At 38.7% G+C, this 22294-nt stretch overlaps 2 protein-coding genes across 4 annotated transcripts; both read right to left on the bottom strand.

Annotated features, from left to right (window-relative positions):
• Positions 1 to 133: 133 nt before the first annotated feature.
• Positions 134 to 8900, bottom strand: LOC110963119 (NADH-ubiquinone oxidoreductase 75 kDa subunit, mitochondrial). 2 transcript variants are annotated; one of them, XM_022211319.2, is made up of 19 exons: positions 8649 to 8900; positions 8017 to 8096; positions 7549 to 7649; positions 7347 to 7454; positions 7156 to 7232; positions 6896 to 6977; positions 6659 to 6789; positions 6385 to 6570; positions 6162 to 6296; positions 5948 to 6062; positions 5690 to 5835; positions 5467 to 5595; positions 5219 to 5348; positions 4970 to 5130; positions 4714 to 4868; positions 2995 to 3170; positions 2777 to 2911; positions 2557 to 2629; positions 134 to 624 (listed from the first exon to the last, which is right to left on the bottom strand). In XM_022211319.2, the coding sequence occupies exons 2-19, from the start codon at positions 8093 to 8095 to the stop codon at positions 533 to 535; spliced, it is 2211 nt and encodes a 736-aa protein (XP_022067011.2). In that variant the 5' UTR covers position 8096; positions 8649 to 8900; the 3' UTR covers positions 134 to 532. The 2 variants fall into 2 exon arrangements, with proteins under 2 accessions (XP_022067011.2, XP_022067010.2); XM_022211318.2 differs by having other exon boundaries at positions 8533 to 8657.
• A 431-nt stretch (positions 8901 to 9331) lies between these two features.
• Positions 9332 to 12665, bottom strand: cmklr2 (chemerin chemokine-like receptor 2). Of its 2 annotated transcripts, none has more exons than XM_022211321.2 (3): positions 12359 to 12665; positions 11275 to 11504; positions 9332 to 11176 (listed from the first exon to the last, which is right to left on the bottom strand). In XM_022211321.2, the coding sequence occupies exon 3, from the start codon at positions 11147 to 11149 to the stop codon at positions 10058 to 10060; it is 1092 nt and encodes a 363-aa protein (XP_022067013.1). In that variant the 5' UTR covers positions 11150 to 11176; positions 11275 to 11504; positions 12359 to 12665; the 3' UTR covers positions 9332 to 10057. The 2 variants fall into 2 exon arrangements, with proteins under 2 accessions (XP_022067013.1, XP_022067014.1); XM_022211322.2 differs by having other exon boundaries at positions 11275 to 11408.
• Between the last annotated feature and the right edge of the window lie 9629 nt (positions 12666 to 22294).

Raw genomic sequence — 22294 nt, 5'->3', positions numbered from 1 at the left:
CCATGTGCCAATCAGACACAGGAGCTCCACACTGGAAAAGTTAGGCAGTTATCACTCAAAACTGCAAAGTGCATTGCACATATTTAGATTTTTTTAAGAGAACAAACTTAAATAGGGGTTTTCCACAGATTCATTAAGCTTGCTAGAGAAAATTAGTTTATTAAATTGTATGACATTTACAAATAGCTACACTTAAAATACTATAAACTCTGTATACCTTAAGGAAAAATAGATTCATAACACTTTTAACGCTGGTAATTTCACAGGAAGACAAGTTTTTCTTTGGTCACATCTACTAAACTGCCAATGTCAGTTGCATTAATAATCTAAGCTGACATCTTCACTCTTTAAGCAGCACTTACACATGTTTCTGCAGGTATGTTAGCTTCATAGTGCATTTAAATAATGAGGCATCTGCTATGGGTAAACATCGAAGGGAAAACACAAGTGCAAATAAACACGTTTCTAGGAAGGTGCAAATATACGAGTTGTGCGTATCATTTTACAGAACTGGATTGCTATTCATTGTGCTTTAGCATATGGCCGGCTCGTCCACAGCTTGTGCTCCTTCTGTGACAGCTTTCACACATTTTGCCATCGTCTGGGAGGCTCTGCTTATCGGATCTGTGGGTAAAAATTGAGGGCAGGTTTAAAATTTGCACACTGAAATTATGCAGAAGAAAAAATTATCATAATAACTGGGTCTAACTAGAAAAGTCCTGTTTGTTTATACCACAATGAAATTTAAAACTGGCCCATCTTACAAATAAAATGATGAAATTGCAGGAATGCACTGGATGCAAATTTTATATTTAATTTAGTCATTAAGAAGGAAACGGAGACTACCAAATTTTGTCATGGCACCTCAAATTCTATTAAGTATTACAAGTTTAAATTATTTTTGGCTGTTAAAAGTAATGTGATTACAAATTATTGTGGTGGAATAGTAATAATGATTATTACTATTAATCTTTACTTAACCAGGAGAAATCCTGTTGAGATTAACAATCTCTTTTTGAAGGAAGTCCTGGCCAAGATAGGCATCAGCAATTTCAAAACACAGTTACAAAATTACACAGTTAAAACGTAATTAAAACGCTAGCAAAAAACAAACAAAAAAGATTAATAAATCACTTTGTAAAGGGCAATGTACTGCACAATGACTGTGGCAAATTGTAACGCGATTTAGCCACAGACGTTATTTAGTCGCTACATTTTAGGTATACTTTGTAATTTTATGTCATAGTGTTTGCTGTGAAAGAAAGCTAATGTGAGTGAGAGTGATTTTGCAGGCCTCTCACTTTATAGTCATTTTTTTGTTTGTCTTTAATGTTCATTGTAAACAGAATGTTTGTTATAAAGGGGCAGATTACATAACTATATTCTTCTTTCTGCTCCCTTTCATTCAGAAGTTTTTGTTTTTGTTTTGTATTGAAGTGTTTTTTTGTTTTGTTTTGGGGGTTTTTTCCTCAATGAATGAAACAAAAACTAAACTAACTAAATTTTTCTGTTGTGACATTATAATTATTCTGAAATCATTAGTACATTCCAAGAATACTTAATCACTATGGAATGTGATGTGAAGGACAATTCAGGTCTTTATTGAGATTTCCAGTCAGTACGCTGCAATACTCTGACTTTGATATGAACTTTGTGAACATCATTGAATTCCACTGTGCATCCAGTCACGCTTCCTGAAAAAAATATACAGACAAGCCGATTTTTTTGCATCTGTGAAAATTGTTGAACACATGTTCCCAAAGAGATAAACTCTTGATTTTAACCACTCCCTGACCCCGAGGAAAATAAACATCACTTTTAATACCACAGTAGCAGTACAGCATGTGGGAAAAGAAACATTTTAATACTTTTAACTATACAGTTTCCATCGGTTGTCAAAATATTTCGGCCAGTCTCAAATAAAATCTGTAATCTGCATCCATGGTATAAAAACAGGTACCTTTTGAAATAAGCCCTTCTAATTCTACAATATCCAAAGTAAAAGCTTAATCATTTTTTAAGAATTACCACAACTCATTCTGAATGTATTTAATTTTTAAAAAAAAAGGGATTTTAAATCTTAACCATGGCAACTAAAAACCTGTCATTTACTTTTGTAGAATACATGTGCTCTGTCTGCATGTGCTTGGCTGCTAAGTTAACAGTTGTTTACAAGAGATTCAAGATTACTGTAGGTGATGTGGGTTCTCATTTTGCTATCTTCAAGAGTAACACAACACTTTGTTCAACAGCGAAGAAATTAACACAAGTTTGTCTAATTGGCGAAGCTTGCAGAGCTGGAATTGAAAGAATGCTTCTTCTAAATACATGACACTTTAAACTATTACTATATTCAGGGAGGATAATAACAATAACACTGCTGTTGGGAAACGTTTGGATTTATTCCATCTGGAAAGACAAAATGCCTGATGTAGTACTGCTCACTGAGGAGGCGTGAGGTACTTGACACATCGCCTTGATTCTTGGAAAGACTTTGGAATGAAAATATTAGCCAAGGTTGTAAGAAGACAAACATTCAGAGTATTGCTAACCCACCTGTCATATAAAAGTCCTTCACAGTAAGCTGTGGAGGGACTAACGGTTCAGTTAGGACAGCCTGGTTCACTGCCTGAAAGAGATAAGCCACATAACACAATCATCATGTAGAACAGCATGGCAAACTAAGATTAATTAACACTGCAAGTCAAAATGTAGCTGTATTAGTTTCCTCTCAAGTACCAACTAAACACAATGGGAGAGGACGATAACTACTGACCTTAGACAGTTCATTGGCCTGCTTGAAGTAATTGGCCTCCTCGACGTCATCATATCGCACCAGATTTGGGGAAACCTCTGCCAGTCTATCACGCACTTCATCAAGAGTGTCATATGGCAGAGTCACTCCAGCCAGCTTTAAAAGGGATGGAGAAATACGCAGCATGTAGTCGTCTTTGCTTCGTTAATGTAGCACATTTAGCCTGTATTGCAGCTCACCTCAGATATGGCTCTGATGATCTTCCAGTCCTCTCTAGCCATGCCTGGAGGAGTCACAGCCACCTTTGTCTGTTGTGCACGGCCCTCAGTGTTCACATAGGTGCCGCATTTCTCAGTATATGCCGCTCCAGGAAGTATGATATCAGCCATTGGTGCACCCACATCACCATGGTGACCTTTGTAGTTACAAAACAGAGTAGTAAAATTAAGCAAGTTTAGGGCTCCTTCACATATGAGGAAAACCTTCATATATTCTTTATTCATTACATGCAAAGTGAAATATCGCAAGCCATTTTTGGTTTAGATTTTGATGATTATGGCTTATAGCTCATGAAAATCTGAATTCCAGTATTTCCAATTTTTAGAATATTTTCTAAACAAGTCAAAAAAAGGACAGACAAGACAGAAATGTCCAACTTCTGAAAAGTATGTACATTTAGACCTTTAATACTTGTTTGGGGCTCCTTTACCATGAATTCCTGCAGCGTGGCATGGAGGCAATCAGCCTGTGGCACTGCTGAAGTGCTCTGAGGTTGCTTTGATAGCAACTTTCAGCTCAGGTGCTCCTCATCTCAGCTCAATGCCACAGATGGGGTTATTTTGTAGTTTAGCTGAGGTGAGTTGACTGACCGATCAAGCTCAGTAATACCAGGGTCAGCAAACTCTTGGTAGGAGTTTTGGCACTGTGGGCAGGTTCTAAGTGCTGCTGGGAAAGGAAATTGGCATTTCCATAAAGCTTATCAGCAAACAGAAGCACGAAGAGTTCTAAAATCTCCTGGTAAACAGCTGCATTGGTGACTCCTGATGTACTGACACCAGCCTCAGTCTACTCCTTGTGAAACTCTCCCAAGTACTTGATTTGACTTTTCTCGACATCCCCCTCAAGGCTGCTGTCACCCTTGTTGCTTGTGTACAATTTTTCCTACCACACTTTTCCCTTCCAGTCAACTTTCCATTATTATGCTTCAATACAGCACTCTGCCAACAGCCATCCATTTCAGAACTAAATTTCTGTGGCCTCCTCTCATCATGGAGGGTGGAGATGATCATGTTTTGGACAACTTTCAAGTCAGCAGTCTTCCCCATGATTGTGGTTGCGTGTACGGAACTAGACCAAGATATGCAAGGCATTTATACTGATTAAACAATAATGTACTTTAACTCAAAATGGAATATTCTAATATTATGATCACCTGATTTCTGTTTTTTTGTGAGCTAAAAGCCATAATAATCAAAACTGAAACAAAAAATGGCGCAAAACAAACAAAAAACAAAAAGCTAAGGAGTACAGAATATATTACATTTTCAATTTCTTAAGTAATTTATGAAAAATATTCAAATTTTTCATGAAGTTAAACTAGTATATTCTGTGGAGATGAACATTTTTCCAAAAGATATTTCCTTATTTGAATTGTTGATGTTTGGAATGGAGGGCCCTGTCTAAGACTTGGTCTAAAATATGACAGTGAAGCATGTACAATATGCTTCACACCGTTTTCATACTTATTAAACCATTCAGTAACCTCTTTTGCACTCTAGTCAAACATCTGCATTCATTTGGTGTCTTCACTTTACTCATGTTTTTCCTTGGGCACCCTTCTGTAAATCCACAAGATGATTTGTCAGGAATTAAGCTCTCTCTCTTGGATTAAATTAAATACTCTCAACAAGATGTGCTACAAATTAGCTTCTGTTGCTGTGAAGTAAAGAAAAGCTGACCTTGATAAATTATTAGGCTGTCCTTGGGAAGGTCTTGACGAGTAATGCAGCCAGCATCAGCTCCCAGTAGGAACAACACTTTGGGTGGGTTCTTCCTGATGGCTTCCACTCCAGGCTTGTACCCAAGATCAAGTGCAGCCACTTGACTGGCAACCCTGATGAGACGGGCAAAGCAGCACGTACATTACAGTAAAATTCTCTGTAGAGTTGCCGAAAGCTAACGAAAGCATTTCCTCTAATATTCCATGACTTTGACCTGTGAAGCACATTGAGAACCTTCCAGGTTTCATCCACCCCACTGCTGACACGAGCGTTCTGAGCAATAGTTGACACAGCGGCCATTATTGCAGCTCCATCCTCTCTCTGCAGGCAGCTGCTGCCAGCGACAACAACAGGATGCTTTGCTTTAGCCAAAACCTGCGAGAGGAGATAAACAACATGAAATTAGGAAGAGACTTTCCAGGTGACTGATGACATTCATAACTGTGAGTGTCCAGCGAGCGACCTGGGAGAATGGATGAGTTCCTGAGGCAATTTCTTGCAGGATCTTGGCAGACTCTCCAAGATGATCATATGTGTAGCTCAGGTCCACTTCCTTTCCCACTAGAGCCACTTGCAAGTCATTGTGAAGCCAGCTGAAGCAGAGACAACAATATCATACTGAAGGAAAGACGTTTGTTGTTTACCATCTCTTCGGATATACTAGCTGCCAAATATTAATCAGCCACAGATAATGTAATAACAGCAGTTTACCTTTTTCTAATCCGTGCATTGAACAGAGGGGCCTCATAGCGTGGGTTAGTGCCGACCAGAAGAAGCAGGTCAGCCTCTTCAATGCCAGCAATCCCAGTATTAAGCAGGTAGTTTGAACGCAGGTCAGATCTAGCAAAGCCAAGGGTAAAATAATAAACATATCATCAGTGCTTGTCAAACTCTATTTGTACTACTATCAGTTTCCATCTTTGTGTGGTCCTACCCGGCTCCGGTCATGGGGAATACCTCCTCAGTGCACAAATTTTCGCTATTCAAACGGTTCAGCAAATCCTTCAGGGAAATGAGAGCCTCTGCATCCACCATACCTCCAACAACAGCAGCAACATCATTCCCTTCAACTCCTTGCAACTGTCAAATAAAACAGACGTTGTTCGGGTCAGTTATATCCAAATCGCTGGTTTTAAATCACTGTTTCGATATGGAACTATCACTGGAGGCTGTTCAGTCATGAGTAACATACTGCTCCAGCAGCTCGAGTCAGCACATCTTCCCAGGAAGTTGAAACAAACTGGCCAGACTCATTTTTCACCATGGGCTGAGTAAGCCTCTGTCTCTTAAGTCCATCATAAGCAAACCTGTTAGGGTGTAAACAGCAGTGATGTGATCAGCAATGATGCAGACATGATACACAAATCCATGTCTAAGACGTGACCTTATTGTCACATGAAACAAACCTGGTTTTGTCTGAGATCCACTCCTCATTAATATCTTCATTAAGACGGGGCAGAATTCTCATCACTTCACCGCCACGAGTGCTCACCACGATGTTACTACCCACTGCATCCAGGACATCAATGGTTTCAGTCTTCCTGGAGAAACCCAAAAAGAATACATCAGTGCAAATACATAATTTTACCCCCTAAAAAGTGCATCAAGATGTAGAGCACATGTAGAAACCTGGTCTCCCATGGGCGGGCGGTGAAAGCATATGGTTTAGAAGTCAGGGCTCCCACTGGGCAAATATCAATGACATTTCCAGATAACTCCGACATGAACATTTTCTCCACGTAAGTCCCAATCTGCAGGTCGTTGCCTCTGCCAGTGGTGCCCAGGTCCTCCACACCTGCAATCTCACTGGCAAAGCTGTAGAAGCAAAAAAAAAAACCAAACACATTATAATATTCCAAATTCATACAACTCAACTTACTTTAAATATTACAGTGCGACTCACCGCACACAGCGAGTGCACTGGATACAGCGAGTCATGATGGTTTTGATGAGGGGGCCAATGTTTTTGTCTTCCACGGCTCTTTTGCCCTCTGTGAAGCGGCTCCTGTCGCTGCCAAACTGCATCGACTGGTCCTTAATACAAAATGACAGATCTCATTAGTTAATCTTTTAATAATATCTAAATTCCAAATACTCAAGAAGAAGACATTTACACTAGCGGTGATTATTTCTGATTTACCTGTAGATCACATTCACCTCCTTGATCACAAATTGGACAATCTAACGGGTGGTTAGCCAGTAGGAACTCCATCACACCCTCTCTGTGTAAAATTAAACAACAGTTCTAATGTGACCAAAATCCTCCAGAAAATAAATGTGGTTCATCACCTTTTTAAGAATGGCAGATGGACAGTTAGATACACTTACAGAGCAATATTAACTCTAAATATGCCATATCACAAAGCCAAAAATGACTTGTACTAGTGAAATCAGTCTTACCTGGCCTTCCTTGTTTTGTCAGAATTGGTTAAAATATTCCAGCCTTTCATGACAGGCATAGCGCAAGCTGCCACCGGCTAGAAGATACATGAAAAAATAATTACTGGATGTTATAAGAAGCCAAAGCTCTGTCTTGGACATGCATGCCTTTCTAGACTACAAACAGAGGACACATGCTGCCTAAAAGATACCTTAGGGACTTTCTCTATCTCCACAAGACACATACGACAGTTTCCAGCAACTGACAAGCGTTCATGGTAGCAGAAGCGGGGAATCTGCATTCCTGCTTTCTCACATGCCTAAACAGAATAAAAGCGCACTGTTAGCGTGGATACAATGACAAAGACGTGTAAAAATGTATCACTTTTGAAGGAACTGTATACATGAATTTACCTGTAACACAGTGGTCCCTGGTTCCACCATTACAGGCTTCCCATCCACAAACACCTCCAGGAGGTTACTGGCAGCTGCTGTTGCAGTAGCTGCAGTGCGAGCTTTAACACAGACAGAAAACGCTTACATGAAAACTTCTCCTTCAGGGACAGGTACTGTCTTTTTTTAAAATGAAACCTACTATGTCATGTATATCACAGCATATTTAAATACAGTCTTGGTGATCCATAGTCTTGACAAATGAGTGACACACTGCCATTATTTAACCTAAGCCAACACCCTGGCACCAAATGTGGTAGCTGGCAGATCTGTAATCCTGCCTATAATCCATCAGTGGTGCAAAGTAACATGGGTGCTAGGCACTAATGCATTTAGCACTTTAACACAACTGACAAGATGGCTATTGTGCAGAAATAAAAAAAAAAACACAGGGTCAATTAATCATTTGATGAAGTGGCAGATTGTTACCATTGTGGACTGCAGCCGCCCCTCCTTTGGTAATAGCTGCTGGGATGAGACTACGGCTGGCAATGGGCAAACGCAACATGCTGGGAGACAGTCAGAAAGACAGTATCATGAGTAAGGTCTAACGTTAGCTCTACAAACACATGACATGTTTTTTCACGTTTAACAAGGTTTAAAGATGCTCAGAGTTGATGCGTCACCTATAAACGTTAGCTAAGTTAGCCTCCATGCGGCTACCAAAACAATAACAGAAGTAAGCTAGCTAACACTGGTTTGTAGTTCATGTTTTGGCATCCCGAAAAATATTGTAAATTTAACGTAATACCACGCAAATCGCACGTAACGGTACAATGACCTAAATGCCAAATGCTAATATCTGTTAGCTAGCTACATTGTTACTGTAGCGTTAACAAGTGATACAAACTGCCATCGTGTTTAGCGGTATTTTAACATTTCATCATATCCATCTGCCCGGTCTAATCTAACGCAGCTCGATGCAAACAAGCAAACGTAGCAAACCTCATCCGAAATCGAGGATCTTGACTTCACTGCTGTGTCCACATGTAACGAAGCTTTTTGTAATGTTCGTGGTACAATCGTGTAATTTATCAAATGTGTATGGACCGATTACTCACCTTGTCCTCTTGAGACTGCCAGCGACGCAGATTGCGCACTGTCGCAACTATTCTGCTGCGTCACGGATTAAGTAATCCTGTATACCATAATCCAAACAGCAGGGCTGCTTTTCTGTAAGTGCTGGCTAATCTGACAATAATCAGCAGTAGTGGGCATGACAGATGAAGTAATGTAAACCCTCTCCTTACATCATCTCACCCACACTAGGTTGTGATGGTCTGCTGTGATGTGGTACACCCAGGGCTGTCCCTCAGATCCAATCAGTGGTTTGAATATACATTTATTTTCAGCCACTTCAAAGAACACATCTGTCCACAGAGACGGTCTGGAGGGTGTGAAATTATCTACAAAGTGCCAAATCGCCATTCCTGCTAAAGAAACAGTTTGTTTTCTGTCCATTTTTTTCACACAGCGATACAATCCCTTCAGTCTGTCTGTCTCTGATTTGCCAGTGATGTAATCCTTACAAGTCGGTGTGAGGGGGAAGAAAATGCAGGAAATAACTGAATTTGTAAACAGACCCTCAGGAAATAGGAAATGCACATCTGGACTTATGTCGGCCCTGTGCATACTTTCTAAACCCTCCAGGAAAGTCTAGTCTGTGTGTACATAAAACATCAAAGCCTCCTCTTTAAACTTAGCATCAAATAAAAGAAAAGAAGACGCCCAAACACAAGACAGCAATGTTATAAAGAACACATTTATTAACATAGATACTATTTGCTTTAAATATATTACAATATAATAGCTAGTTTAAAAAAATCTTACACACACCATACATGATTCGAGCAGTCACCATGAAACTAAAAGGGTAAAAAAAAATCAGTAAATATGTAAAATCCTTTTGACCAACAGTTGTAACTAAAAATATTTTCTTCTGTGCAATAAAATACTGAAAAATCATCACAATCATACAAGGAGATCTTCAAATTGCTCGTCTGGTTTGGGCAGCAGTCCAAAACTCAAAGACACTGCTGGTAGTTAACTATAGAAGGCAAATAAAAGCAGCAGATTCTCACAACCGAGAAGCTGGAGCCAAAGAATTAATTGTTATAAAAATGATTATTTAAAAAATAAATGCAGATTGATTTTCTGCAGATTACCTAAATAACTTTTATTTGTATCTTTCCGCTTAGCTTGGTTTATGCAAAATTAATGTGATTTAAAGATTTATTACATTTTAACACCATGTGCACATTATATACAGTTCTATTTAGCTTTTTTTTACTGAGAATAATTGTCAATTTAAGAAGGCAAGACTCTGTCCCAATGCAACAACATAGGGAAACCTTAAAACTACAACTGGAAAGAAGAGCTGTGATAATCTTCCATATTTAGGCTTTAGTAATACTCAGTCTTAACCACTTGTTTTTCATGGACAACCCCACATGTCTGAGGACGGTTGCAATCATAGAGTTGACAACACCACAGAGTCTTCTGGGACGCCATCCTGATGAACTCCCGGTACAGATTCTATCTCGGTAGCAGAGATGGACTGGCTGAGCTCTCTGAGTGAACTCTTTGTTATATTCAGACAGGCACGCTTCAGGATGTGACGCACCTTTTTGCCCAGCAGCATGTACAGCAGGGGGTTAATGCAGCTGTTAAAGAAGCCTAAGCTCGTGGCGAGTGGAAAGCCAGCTTTTAGCACGTTGTGTAGGTAAAGTGAGGAATGTATAGTCAACTCCATCAAGCTAAAAACATGGAAAGGTGCCCAGCACAGAAAGAAGGCCAGAATAACCGCAGTGATGGTTTTGGAAAAGCTAGACAGGCGAACTGAACCTCGGGATTGATTCACTTTGATTGCCAAAAGTATGCCTGTCACACTTATGGCAGTGAATGGCAGAAGAAAGCCCACGGTGGTGCGAATGGCCACTACTGTGACATGTCTCATGAGTGCTGTGTGGGCTGATGAATGCTCACCCTGTAGGAGGAAGTTGGTGAAGCACACCACCTTGTCGTGTAAACGCATGGTGTCACGAAAGATCAGGGCCGGACAGCTCATGGTGGCAGCTATCGCCCATATGCAGCCGCATACCATCCAGGCTCTGTCCACAGTGCGATACCTCTGCGACCAGTTCAGGTGGACCACAGAGACGTATCTGTCTATAGTGAGCACCGTGAGAAACAGCACACTCGCGTACATATTCATCACAGACATAAATGAGTTGATCTTACACATGACCACACCAAAGTTCCAGTGGAAGTCCCGCAGTATGTAATCGGTATAGAAGGGCAGAAAGAGCACAAACACAAAGTCTGCCACGGCCAGATTGAGCAACCACACACTGCTGACTGTCTTTTTGCTTTTAAACGCTGTCACCCAGATAACGATTCCGTTTCCGATCAGGCCAAGCACAAAGGAAACTATGTACATAACCACTGAGATGATATGCATAGCTTCCATCTGCTTGTGGTCTACTTCAAGCTCCTCCAAGTCGCCATATTCCAGGTAATAATCATAAGTGTAGTTTCTGTAGTCTTCATCGGAGTCACCCATTGCTGCAAGGATCTATGCTGTAGTTATCTGTGGGAAGGAAATCTCATGATTAGAAGCATTCCTGTAAACAGAGTAACTTCAAGAACATCCCTGTACGATACTCAACCTCTAACACATGTTCTCACCTCACGCTGTCTGTGATTTTGCCGGGTTGTTCTCCACAAGGATCTAGCTGTCTATTTTGTCCCTCTTTCCGGTCATTCAGTCCGTTCCTGTGTTGGAAGTTAAAGCTGGGTGTGTCCTGAGCAACCCTGGAACACTGTGTCAACATCCATTATAATCAACAGTGTGGACAGCGAGATGCTACACAGATGAAGCAAAAAGCGCTCTCACAGTGTGTTTCATGTGGTTCGTTCTGAAAGTAAACAGAGAGGAACCAACATACTGCAGTTACACAGGCTATGCAAGATTTTAGTATCACAATGAAAGAAACAAATGCATTCCATTGTTCATCTCTATCAAGCCACCAAAAGATCTGGGTGAAAGGTTTGCTTGTATCAGCTGTTTACTATCACTTTAAAGGTCACAATAGGGCACCTATAGGTGTTACAGTTTATCACATTGATAAATAAGTTTACTGAATGCTGGGTCAGTCAGACACATGTATTTGGGGGCTATTTCTAGTTTCCATTATGCAACACAAATGTATCTATATGTAGCCTGTTATTAAACCTTGAAAAACAAAAGTTAAGCAATCTAATAGAAAGGAAGTTTGAAACTATCACAACAAGACTATGGATATAAATTAAACAGCAATCTCAAAGAAAATGAAGTAATAGTGTTTAATAATGACACAAATCTGTAACTTTGTTAATAAAACTTGTTGAAAAGAAAAGCAGAACAACCAGAAACTGTGTGGAATCAAGAAGTAAAAATAGAAGCACAGTCTCTTCTTTAGAAATTCAAAGACATACAGTAATCTAGACATTAACATCTCAATAAACAGTTGAGAAACTACACTTTTTAGTAGCAAACTAATAGAACAACAATTAAGAATTGGGTCAAATGTGAATTTAAAAAAACAGCAGAACTTGTTCAATCTACAGACAAATCTCAATAAACTATGCAGTAACTTAGTTTCTAAATCAAATATATGCCCTGTGAATACAGGATCACACTTTGTATTAGCTATAGTTGGTGCCACATACACACTGTTGGCATACTAATGCGATGAAGTGTGTTTGTTCGGGCTCTGAGTGCATCGCTTACCCGCTCTCTTTTATTAGCGTTTGATCAAAGCTGCTGCAGTCTTCGCCTCCGGAGCTCCGCTTCTGCTGGGCCTCGTCCGTCTCTCTCGGCTGTTTTAAACTCCTTTTCGGCAGCATGTGTAGTCTTTCCGTGAGTCCATCCAAACTAAACTCCGTCGCTGGCTGCGGAGGGGTTGAGATGTGCAGTGGGTGCGCCCGGCTGACGCGTCAAACACGGACCGCAGAAGGAAGAAAAGTTATTGGTCAGCCGCACGGAATGAAGAATGCTTTCATTGAGCGGAGCTGTGGCTGCTTTTCATAACTGCAGGGTCAACCATCAACGCACGCTTCTCCCCCCTAAGGAGAACTCACGGAAAAGTTATGAATGTTGCAGTTTTTTTTCTTGTCCCACAAAGACACAAAGTGCTTCAGTGAGTGGATCCTGTGCAGACGAAGTTTGTGAAGCTGCTTCTTTTTTTCTTTTTTTTTGCTTTAGATGAAGTTGTTGCTTGGTGCTAAATAATAATAAGCTTGTGGCAGATGCCAATTGGATTGTGGAGGTTTATTATCACAATCAGAATCAGAAATACTTTTTTGATTTCAGAGGGGATTATTATATAAGACAAACTACTTCTCTCAAATTAAGCTTTTTATTTTCTAATATCAGTGTCTCAAAAAATCTTCATCAAGTACCTTTTCTATTTGGAACAGCCTCCAAGAAAAGCATGAAGTCTGATATGAGCATAACATTTTATGGGTCAATATATAATTGAGGGACTTTTGAAGTCCATAGGATGTATCTTTCATACATTTTTATATAAAGTAAAGAAAAAACTAATGTTTTTTATGTTTATTATGATCATGTCATTACAAATTTCATAATTATTTATTATGGAAACGATCACTTATTAATAAAAAATGATTGGATATCACTGAAACATCAACTAAATAATCGACCGAATTTAACAACAACCACCTTCTAATTAGACAACAATAATATTCAAAAATTGTTTCGATTGTGTTCTTTAAGTTGAAATAATCATGACAGATGTTTCTCTTTTGGTAATATGTCAAATTCTAGATGGAAAATCACAGTTTGTATCTGTGTTCGAGAAATCATTTTCAACTAAGTTCCCCATTACAAAAATACCTCTCAAGGAAGTGTGTTAATTCCAGATCACATGACTTAATCCACTTGATGTCATTTCCTCCTGAAGAAAAGACTGGCAGGACTCCAAGACTTTCTTAGTATAATAGTGTGGATTTATCACATGTCAACAGATTTACTACAATATTTTTATTAATAACTTTCAAATTTACTTAATTATATATATAATATTTCAAAGAATCTTTCTGTAGAAATGCCATGTGGTGTTTGGTTATAGGCAGCCATGTTGATTTTAGGCCTGAAAACAACAAAAATGTCAACTATGATATCTGTCAACTATGTTAAAAAAAATCAAGCAATGTGGGAGTATGATGAAATGTTGTTGGTTGCAGAACGCAAACATGTAATTCAAATGTTGAAATGTGATTGGCTAAAGGTGGGGATAAACCGTGGTTTAGATTTAGTTCTCCCATTAACTGGTGCACAGATATGTCCATATCTCTTGGCACACGATTCATCCAATCTCCAAGAACCGCACCCTGCATAAAGAACCCTGCTAGCACCCTCTTCCCACTCTGTACCGGTCAATCTATTCCTTTGTTAGCTATGATGAGTGTCCGTCAGAACCTGAGGTTAATGCCTGAATCGATATCTCTCCTTCAGAAGGTCAAGCACAACTCAAGCATTAATTGCACAACAAATGGTTATTATTGTCAATATTGTAATACTCATATATGACATCAGTTTCAGTGTTCAGCTAGCAGTGCCTTAAAAAAAATCCTAACACTATCGCTACTAAAAGTTCACTTAGAACACCCTGTAAAATCAGCAGGAACGTCTGATCAAATCTACATCCCTGCCTGTTAAAAAATCGAATTTTCTCATGCAAAGCTTCAAATGATTATTTATTTATGTATGTGCATATCATTTCCCATAGCTCAAAAGTGTTTTTTTCTTTTTCCATAGCAGGTCACATGAGTAGTTATATATTAGCTTTTTTATTCAGCTAAATATTCTCAATCTGTTCATGTACAGTACATTTGTCGATACAAGTATTGAGAGCGCAGATTATTATTTTATTATTTTGGTATTCCAATCTGCAGACATAGCTGTGATTTCAGACAAGAGACTAATTTTTAGTGATTTATATTAATTCCTAGCCAGCATAGCACAGATAAAGTTTGTGGGCTGTCGGCTGCTTCTTGTTTCTGCATTTAACTCCCTGTTTAAATTGTTGCTTGGTGCTAAATAATAAATAAGCTTTTGGCAGGCCCCCCTTGGATTGTGAAGGTTTATTACAGAATCAGAATTAGAAATACTTTATTGATCCCAGAGGGGAAAATGCTTGAAAATCACACTGTAAAATCATTATTCATTCAGCTAAATATTCTCAATATATTTATGTACAGTACATTAATTCAAGTGTCAAGAGCTCAGATGATTATTTTATTATTTCGAAATTCCAATCTGAAGATGTAGCTTTGATTTCAGAAAATGATTTATTTTAATCCCAAGCAGCCTTAGCACAGATAAAGCATGTTGATAGACCACTGACATAAAATTTTAAAATATTGGTGCAGCAGGCTGAGATATGATCATATCTGTCAAACTCTGCAGCTCCTACATATATCATGAAGTCATTATGCAGCTCTTTAATGTCCTTCATTAGGCCCTTCTTGCCTGGTTCACACCCACATCTTCAAAACTCCATGTGCACAGATTTCAAACGATGCACACAAGCTCAGATTCTGATTGAAGCTCCTCCAGAGACCCACTTCAGATATTATGCTACAGACTTTAGAGACTGCGCTGTACATCCTCTGATGAGTATTCATGGCTTCATGTGGGAAATCTGCGACTCGTTATGATATTTCTGCAGTATCAACACTCTGCAGCATGGGTGTAAACCCATCGACCACAACATTAAAACCAGCGACAGCTAAAGTGAGTAACACTGATCATCTCATTACAACACAATGTTCTGCTGGGAATCCTTGGGTTCTGGCATTCTTGTGGATATTTCTTTGACAATGTACCACCCACCAAAACATTGCTGCACACCAATTACACACCCTCAGTAACAGTGGAACTCCCCAACCGCAGAAGACTCCCCCAGCAGTACAGTTTCATCCTACCACACTGTCAAAACAGCTCAGGAATGGTTTGAGGAACATGACCAAGAGCACAAGACGTTGACCCAACCTCCAAACTCTCCAGAATTGCAACATAATTGCTTAGTTTTTGTTGTTGTTTTTTTTAATCACACCTAAGATATCACATCTCTCAAATTTAATACTGATATACATATTGCAGGTTTAAAGTTACAAATGTCATATGTCAAGTAGGACTTATTAAATTATGCACTTCACCGAGATGGATCGGTTTGTCTCCTGTAGTTATGGCTGCTGTTCATCTCTATTTTCTTAATCTTTCACCGTTCTAGCACTTTTATTGCAAACTAAAGTCCATGTCTTAAAGGATTATTAATTACTGTTTTCCAGACTCTCTTTCAGGTTAATCTGTGGCTGCTTTTTAACCTTTTTATGCACAACGTAGGTCAAAAGTGACTCATATTTAATGGAAAATGGGCATCTCTTAACCCATGTTGTGCATCAAAGGGCTAGCTTAGCCGCTAGCCATTAGCAGTCACTGCGAGAGTAGTGAATTTCCTGGTTATTCAGCTTTTGTAGTTTCTGCTAGAGACTCTGAGACCACAGTGTGACGACAGGCAGAGAGAGGAGGCTACATTAGACGTGAAGCGGCGTATTTAATTCATCAGTAATCAGTAAATAATTCATTGATACTGATTATCGGAAAAATGCCAAATATCGGCCACAATGCTTGGCTACGCCGATAATCAGTCTAGCCCTAGAAATAACCCCGGTGAAAACAAGAAAAGTTATTTTGTCAAATTTTAGAAAATTGCTGGTCAGTAACTGCATGCAAACTCAAGTGCAGCGCTACACACCCACTTCTCCAGCCTTCAAACTTTACTTTGTGTTTGCTCTGAATATTGGCAATGGAGGTAAATATGTGCTGCAAAATTGGCCAATATGAATGTAATTACTAGGAAAACTCTCTGTTTACGCACGAAGAAAACACAGCTGTCTTGTCGGCTCAAATCTCAAATTATAGAGAAAAATGGAGACACATGTCTGCATCACAGCCTGTCATCAGTGCTGCCACACTATACTCTCTGTGACCTGAAATGCTGCTCTTATGACCACGCCTTAATCAACCCCAACAGGTTCTCAGTCTGTTGTCTAAAGCAGAGCACCTGCTGTTCAGTCACTCACAGAACCTCAATTTCATTATGAGTTGATCATTTTCACTTTCTTTGATCCATTTTTTAGTTTATTCTTTATATCATGAACAAATAGATGAAAGTCATTAGCAATATTTCAAAGACATTTCGTGTGGACTCTGATGCTTTCTCACCCCTTTTTTGTTTCATCAGTTATCAGGCAGTGTCAGTTGTCTTGATCTCCAGCAACCTAAAAGGACCATCTCATTGCTATGTGGACCGTTCAGCCCTGAGGGGGGAGCTGTCACATCCTTCAATAGCTCTGTTTGTGTGTGCATGATCTGTGAAGCCTTACAATCAAACCTAAAAGTCATGCCACGTGCTGATTATCCCCATGCAAACTTCCTTCATGATGCTCTGCTATCTCAGGCAGAGGCTGACTGGAAGAAGGGACTTTGACGGAAACAACTTAAAGTAGCAGTCATTACTTGAACACCAGAATTTCCTCGGACAGTATCTTGCTGATCTGTGTTTCATAATCCACTCATTTACTTGTAACTGTAGCACTAAAACTCTTTCAGTTCATGTGGTAGAGCATCATACATCACTGCAGAAATTAGAAATTAGGATGCTATTAGAACTGCAGTAAATGTTTATTATCATATTATCTTCTGATTTGGTTTGCCAGTTATTTTCTCAATAATAATTTGCCTCTCAGAAGATCTTAAAAAATGCTAACATCATTTTCCAGTGCTCATGATGACTGATTTATATAGCTTTTTTGGTTGGCTAGTGGTTCAAACCCCTCAAATAATCATTTTACTGTAACTATAAATATGGAAATAATGAAAGTTGTTTTAATATGTTAGCAGCACCCACTGTAGGCCTTTAATGCACAATAAATCCCAATGTATGACTTTACTTTTTGTGCTTATCATAACAAAAATGTGGGAAAAAAATGTATATGTAGGACTTTGTTTTGCTTTTATAGCTGTGATTTGTGAGAGAGGGCTGCACAGTGGGTCAGTGCAGCGAGAAGATCCCTGGTTCGCGTCCCAGCCTTCCTGGGATCTTTCTGCATGGAGTTTGCATGTTCTCCCTGTGCATGTGTGGGTTTTCTCCAGGTACTCCTGCTTCCTCCCACAGTCCAAAAACATACTGAGGTTAATTAGTAACTCTAAATAGTCCATCGGTGTGAATCCAGTGTGAGTGTGTCTATGTGGGTAGCCCTGTGATAGCCTGGCAACCAGTCCAGGGTGTTGCCTGCCTTCACCTGGGATTACATTCAGCTGGGATATCTTCCATCCATGTGTTTGACTACAGGAAGTACCACAACTTTATAGTGAATATTGCTGCAGTAGTAAAATGTGTATCTACTCAAGTAGTGAAGCTAACACAGGGACACTTTACACAAGCATGTACATTTTATGGTGTTTTAAACTTAGGCTTGACTGCCCTTAAAATGACAGATTTGCATTATTTACTAAAAACAATAGCACCAAAGTGCTGCACAAACAATACTGTAAATCATTAAACACAAAACCACAATGACTAAAAGACAAATCAGAGCCATAAAAGCCATTAAAAAAATAACAACAAAAAGCAGGATGGAGTCAGAGTGTCAAGCTGTACCTTAATCAAACAATTTAATCTTTAGCAGTGACTTAAAAGATTTCTCAGTCGAGCAGTTCTCAGATGAAAAGGTAAAGTGTTCCAGAGATTAGGAGCAGCCACTGCAAGGGCTCGGTTATCTCTATTTTTGTGCCCAGATCTCAAAAATTCCAGGAGCATCTGGTTGGTCAACCTCAGCACTCAAACTGGGGTATGATGATCTAAGTGTTATGCTAAATAAGGTGATGCCAACCCATTTAAAACCTGAGGAACAAACAATAACATCCTAAAATCAGCCCTGAAACAGACTGGAATATAGTGGAAGGAGGCCAGTAGTGGAGTTATGCGATCATGTTTTCTTTCTGCTGTTAGACAACAAGCAGCTGCGTTTTGTAGTAGCTGCAGATGCTGAAGAGATGACTGATGTTTGTCCAAAGAATTACATTTGTCCAGTTTAACTGAGTAGTAATGAAGGCATGAATAACTTTGTCTGAGTCTCTGGGATAGAGATAGGCTTGGTTAAAAATTTTGGTTAAAATGGTTAGTTTAGACCACTGAGCTAATAAGTCTGTCAAATTGAAAGAAGCTGTTCAAAGTTTTACACAAAAGCCTAATTGTAAGAGGCCAAAGGACCAAGAGTGCTGTTGGGTCAAAAAACTGAACAATCTCTGCCCTTTTTATTGAGAATGACAGAGTTCAAACATACAAGTTTTAAAACCTTTTAGGCAAGCTGCACTGAATTTAATTTTTTTATTTTTTCTTGGAGTTAGATTTGTGTATCATCTGCAAAAACAATGAAGCAGAAACCTGGTCTTTCTTAAAAATGTTCTCCTAGGCCTGTATATATATCGAAAACCAGACTGGGCCCAAAATAGAGCCTTGAGGGACCCCACAAGTAAATAAGTGGGGCTGCAATCACAGAATGTTAAACCAAGTGAACCAAGTAACTTCTTGAGATATAACTTGAGCCGTCTGAGGACAATGGGCCTCATTCATGAACGCGTTCGTAGAAAAGCGTTCGTAAGAACGGCTTTAAGAACTCCCAAGAGAAAAGTACGTCGGATTCACGAAGCGTTCTTGACAAGCCAAATCTGTTCTTAGGAGGGAGATGCGCCGGATTCAAGAACAGTCTCTACGAACACCCTCCCCTCTCATTAACATGACATTTACATTGTATTGACTTGTAAATGTAAAAGGTACACCCTCTAAACTTCCTTATAAGGCAGCAGCAAGAGAGTGTTTGAGACACGTGAGCACTGGAGTGCAGGTGAAACTCCACCCATCAGAGTGATGGTCATTTCTGCAGATGACAGAGCTTCAAACAGCCAATAAAGTCTGACCTGAGACAGCTAAACTTTTATACTCAGAAAGGGTGTGTGTCGTAATAAAACACCCTCTGCCTCTGCTGCAGTGACAGGTAAAACTGCCCAGGCCATGTCCGCCTTGTCTCCCCGGTCAGCGCGCGCGTGCACACCAGGGCGCGTGCACGTGGCGGCGGTCATCGCGCGTGCACGTCGTAGTGGTCATTGCACTTGCACCTCCCACAGACCTCTAAACATGTTAATGTGACCAAGTGCAGCTTCAGATCTAAAATCTGATTTTGAGTTTAACTGGCACTAAACTATAAAACCATTGATCACTAAAATTCACTTGAATAAATCTAGTTTTAAATTAAATAATTTGTGGTAATATTTTAATCATTTTAAGAAAGAAATTCAAATTTTTGGATGAGTTTTGACTGTAACAAAATTCTAAAAGAGCAGATTTTTTGTGCGTACGAGTCCTCCTGAGTGTTCTTAGAATTTGTTCTTACTTTTAAGAACAGGTCAGTTAAGAACACATTCGTGAATGCCAAAAATCTTCTTAAAAAGGCTCTAAGAACAGATTTGTTCTTAAGAATGCTTCATGAATGAGGCCCAATGTCTTTAATGCCTATGCACTGTTTTAAATGTGATATGAAGACATTATGATCCACAGCGTCAAATTCAGCAGTCAGGTCTTGAAGCACCAGAAAAGCAAAGTTTCCTGAATCAGCAGTTGAAAAACATCATTATTTACTCCTAAAAGAGCTGTTCCATGCATTGTTTCCCTCTACAGTATATCAGTAGTAATACTGAATTAATTGAATCTAGCTCCCTAGAAGTAGCTGTCGCCCAATAAATACTGCACTTTTGATGTTTCGGTGCATTTTACTTTTACTTTTAATGAGGCAGAGTTAAAAAAATACAGTACTTTTATGTGCAATGGCAGGGCTTTATAAACATGTCTGAACCCTGGGGCTCAAATTTGCTTTTGGAACTCCATTGTCTCCAAATCCTAATCAGGCATGAACAAAGCACACCACAGAAAACTTTAGAGAGTCGCTTTGCTTCGCAATATTTTGCACAAAAAACTGTGCACTGGAATATTTTCTGGTCCCAAGTTTTTTGTGTGCCAGTCTGCAGTAATTCAGGAAAATATTCATGAAAATACACAATGTAAGCACAGTATGAACTCTAACAGTGAGGTTGGTAGAAGCAGAGTTTGACCCTTTACTAGACATGGGCAGATTACACAATAATGAGAACTAACTTACACATACTGAAACTTAGGGCTTTTTTTGGAATCACATGTTTTTCCTAAATTTTCTGCTGCAACTTAATTGCTGTTTTTTGAAGCAGGATTACAGAATAAATATAGAACAGTAGAAGTCTAATGACAAAATTATGAGAATATTATAGTTCAAAAAATTAGAAACTCCAAGTTGACTTTCCTTAAATGTAAGTGGCAGCAATGCTCATTTGAGAGGTATGATATGGTTTAAGTATATCTAACTTAAACTTTTGGTGATAATATTATATGTTAACCAAATTTAGACATTTAGACTGAAATGTAAACTTTTTTAAACAGCAATTCTCTTTGTTTCAGTGCAGCTTTGTACAAACAGTGAAGTATACTTATTATGTGCTGCTGCTGAAAAGTCTTCATGCTTCTTCCACCAGTGAGGAGCACAGAGAACAATATGAAATTGTCTTTAATTGGCAGACCATCAAGTTAAAAATAGCAGCTTAATTCTGTCTGTATCCTGTTATTGTTTACTACAGTGGCCAAAAACCTCCCCATATTTTCATGCATTAACAAAAGCATGCTGACTTTTATATATTACAGCAACAATTTGGATAATTTACTGGCTAAACCAGGGGAAAATGCCCCCAGTGAGAACATTGTCTGTTTCAAAATATAGAAGAAATGAAACAGAAGAAATGTAAATATATATCTATATATCTATAGAAAACGACATAGCTATATAGATATAGATATAATCTTGCCTCACATGTTACTCTAGAATTAGCAGTACAGACTTGCATAAGGTTACTATACTTCTAAATTTGTTGCTCTGACTGTAACTGCAACATCAATGATAGATTGATTTAAGTTTCTTCAGCAGTGCTCTTACATTTTAACATATTACAGATTTTATTTATTTATTTATTTATTTTTTCCATTTTTTGGTTCACGACTTTCGTTTTAACAGTGAACAAAAGTTTGGATATGTTTATTATTATTAAATACCACAGAGGATAATTTTGAACTGTCAGATTATTACATCAACACAACTTAAAGTATTTTTTTTTCATTTTAATGCTATTTTACCATTAGCATGCAAAAGCTGTAAGAAGCACCATTCTTACATTTTCACATATTAGGAAAAAAGGTTTATTTTTCAAATAATATTTCAAATGAATAAATAACCCTTGATAAGACTCTCATTTTAACACTAAGTAAAAGTGTGTGTATGTATACATAAAAATATGTATATGTAAATATATAGACACTACTGTTCAAAAGTGTGGGGTCACTTAGAAATGTCCATATTTTTGAAAGAAAAGCAGTTTCTTTCAAAGAAGATAACATTAGATTGATCAGAAATACAATCTAGACATTGTTAGTGTGGTAAATGGCACATTGTGTTACCTATATATATATATATATATATATTTTTTTTTTAAAAACCC

This window comes from Acanthochromis polyacanthus, chromosome 14, assembly GCF_021347895.1.
Source record: "Acanthochromis polyacanthus isolate Apoly-LR-REF ecotype Palm Island chromosome 14, KAUST_Apoly_ChrSc, whole genome shotgun sequence".
Classification (NCBI taxonomy): domain Eukaryota; kingdom Metazoa; phylum Chordata; class Actinopteri; family Pomacentridae; genus Acanthochromis; species Acanthochromis polyacanthus.
Note: the sequence above shows the minus strand (reverse complement) of the source record. Positions and strands in the feature narration are given on the sequence as shown.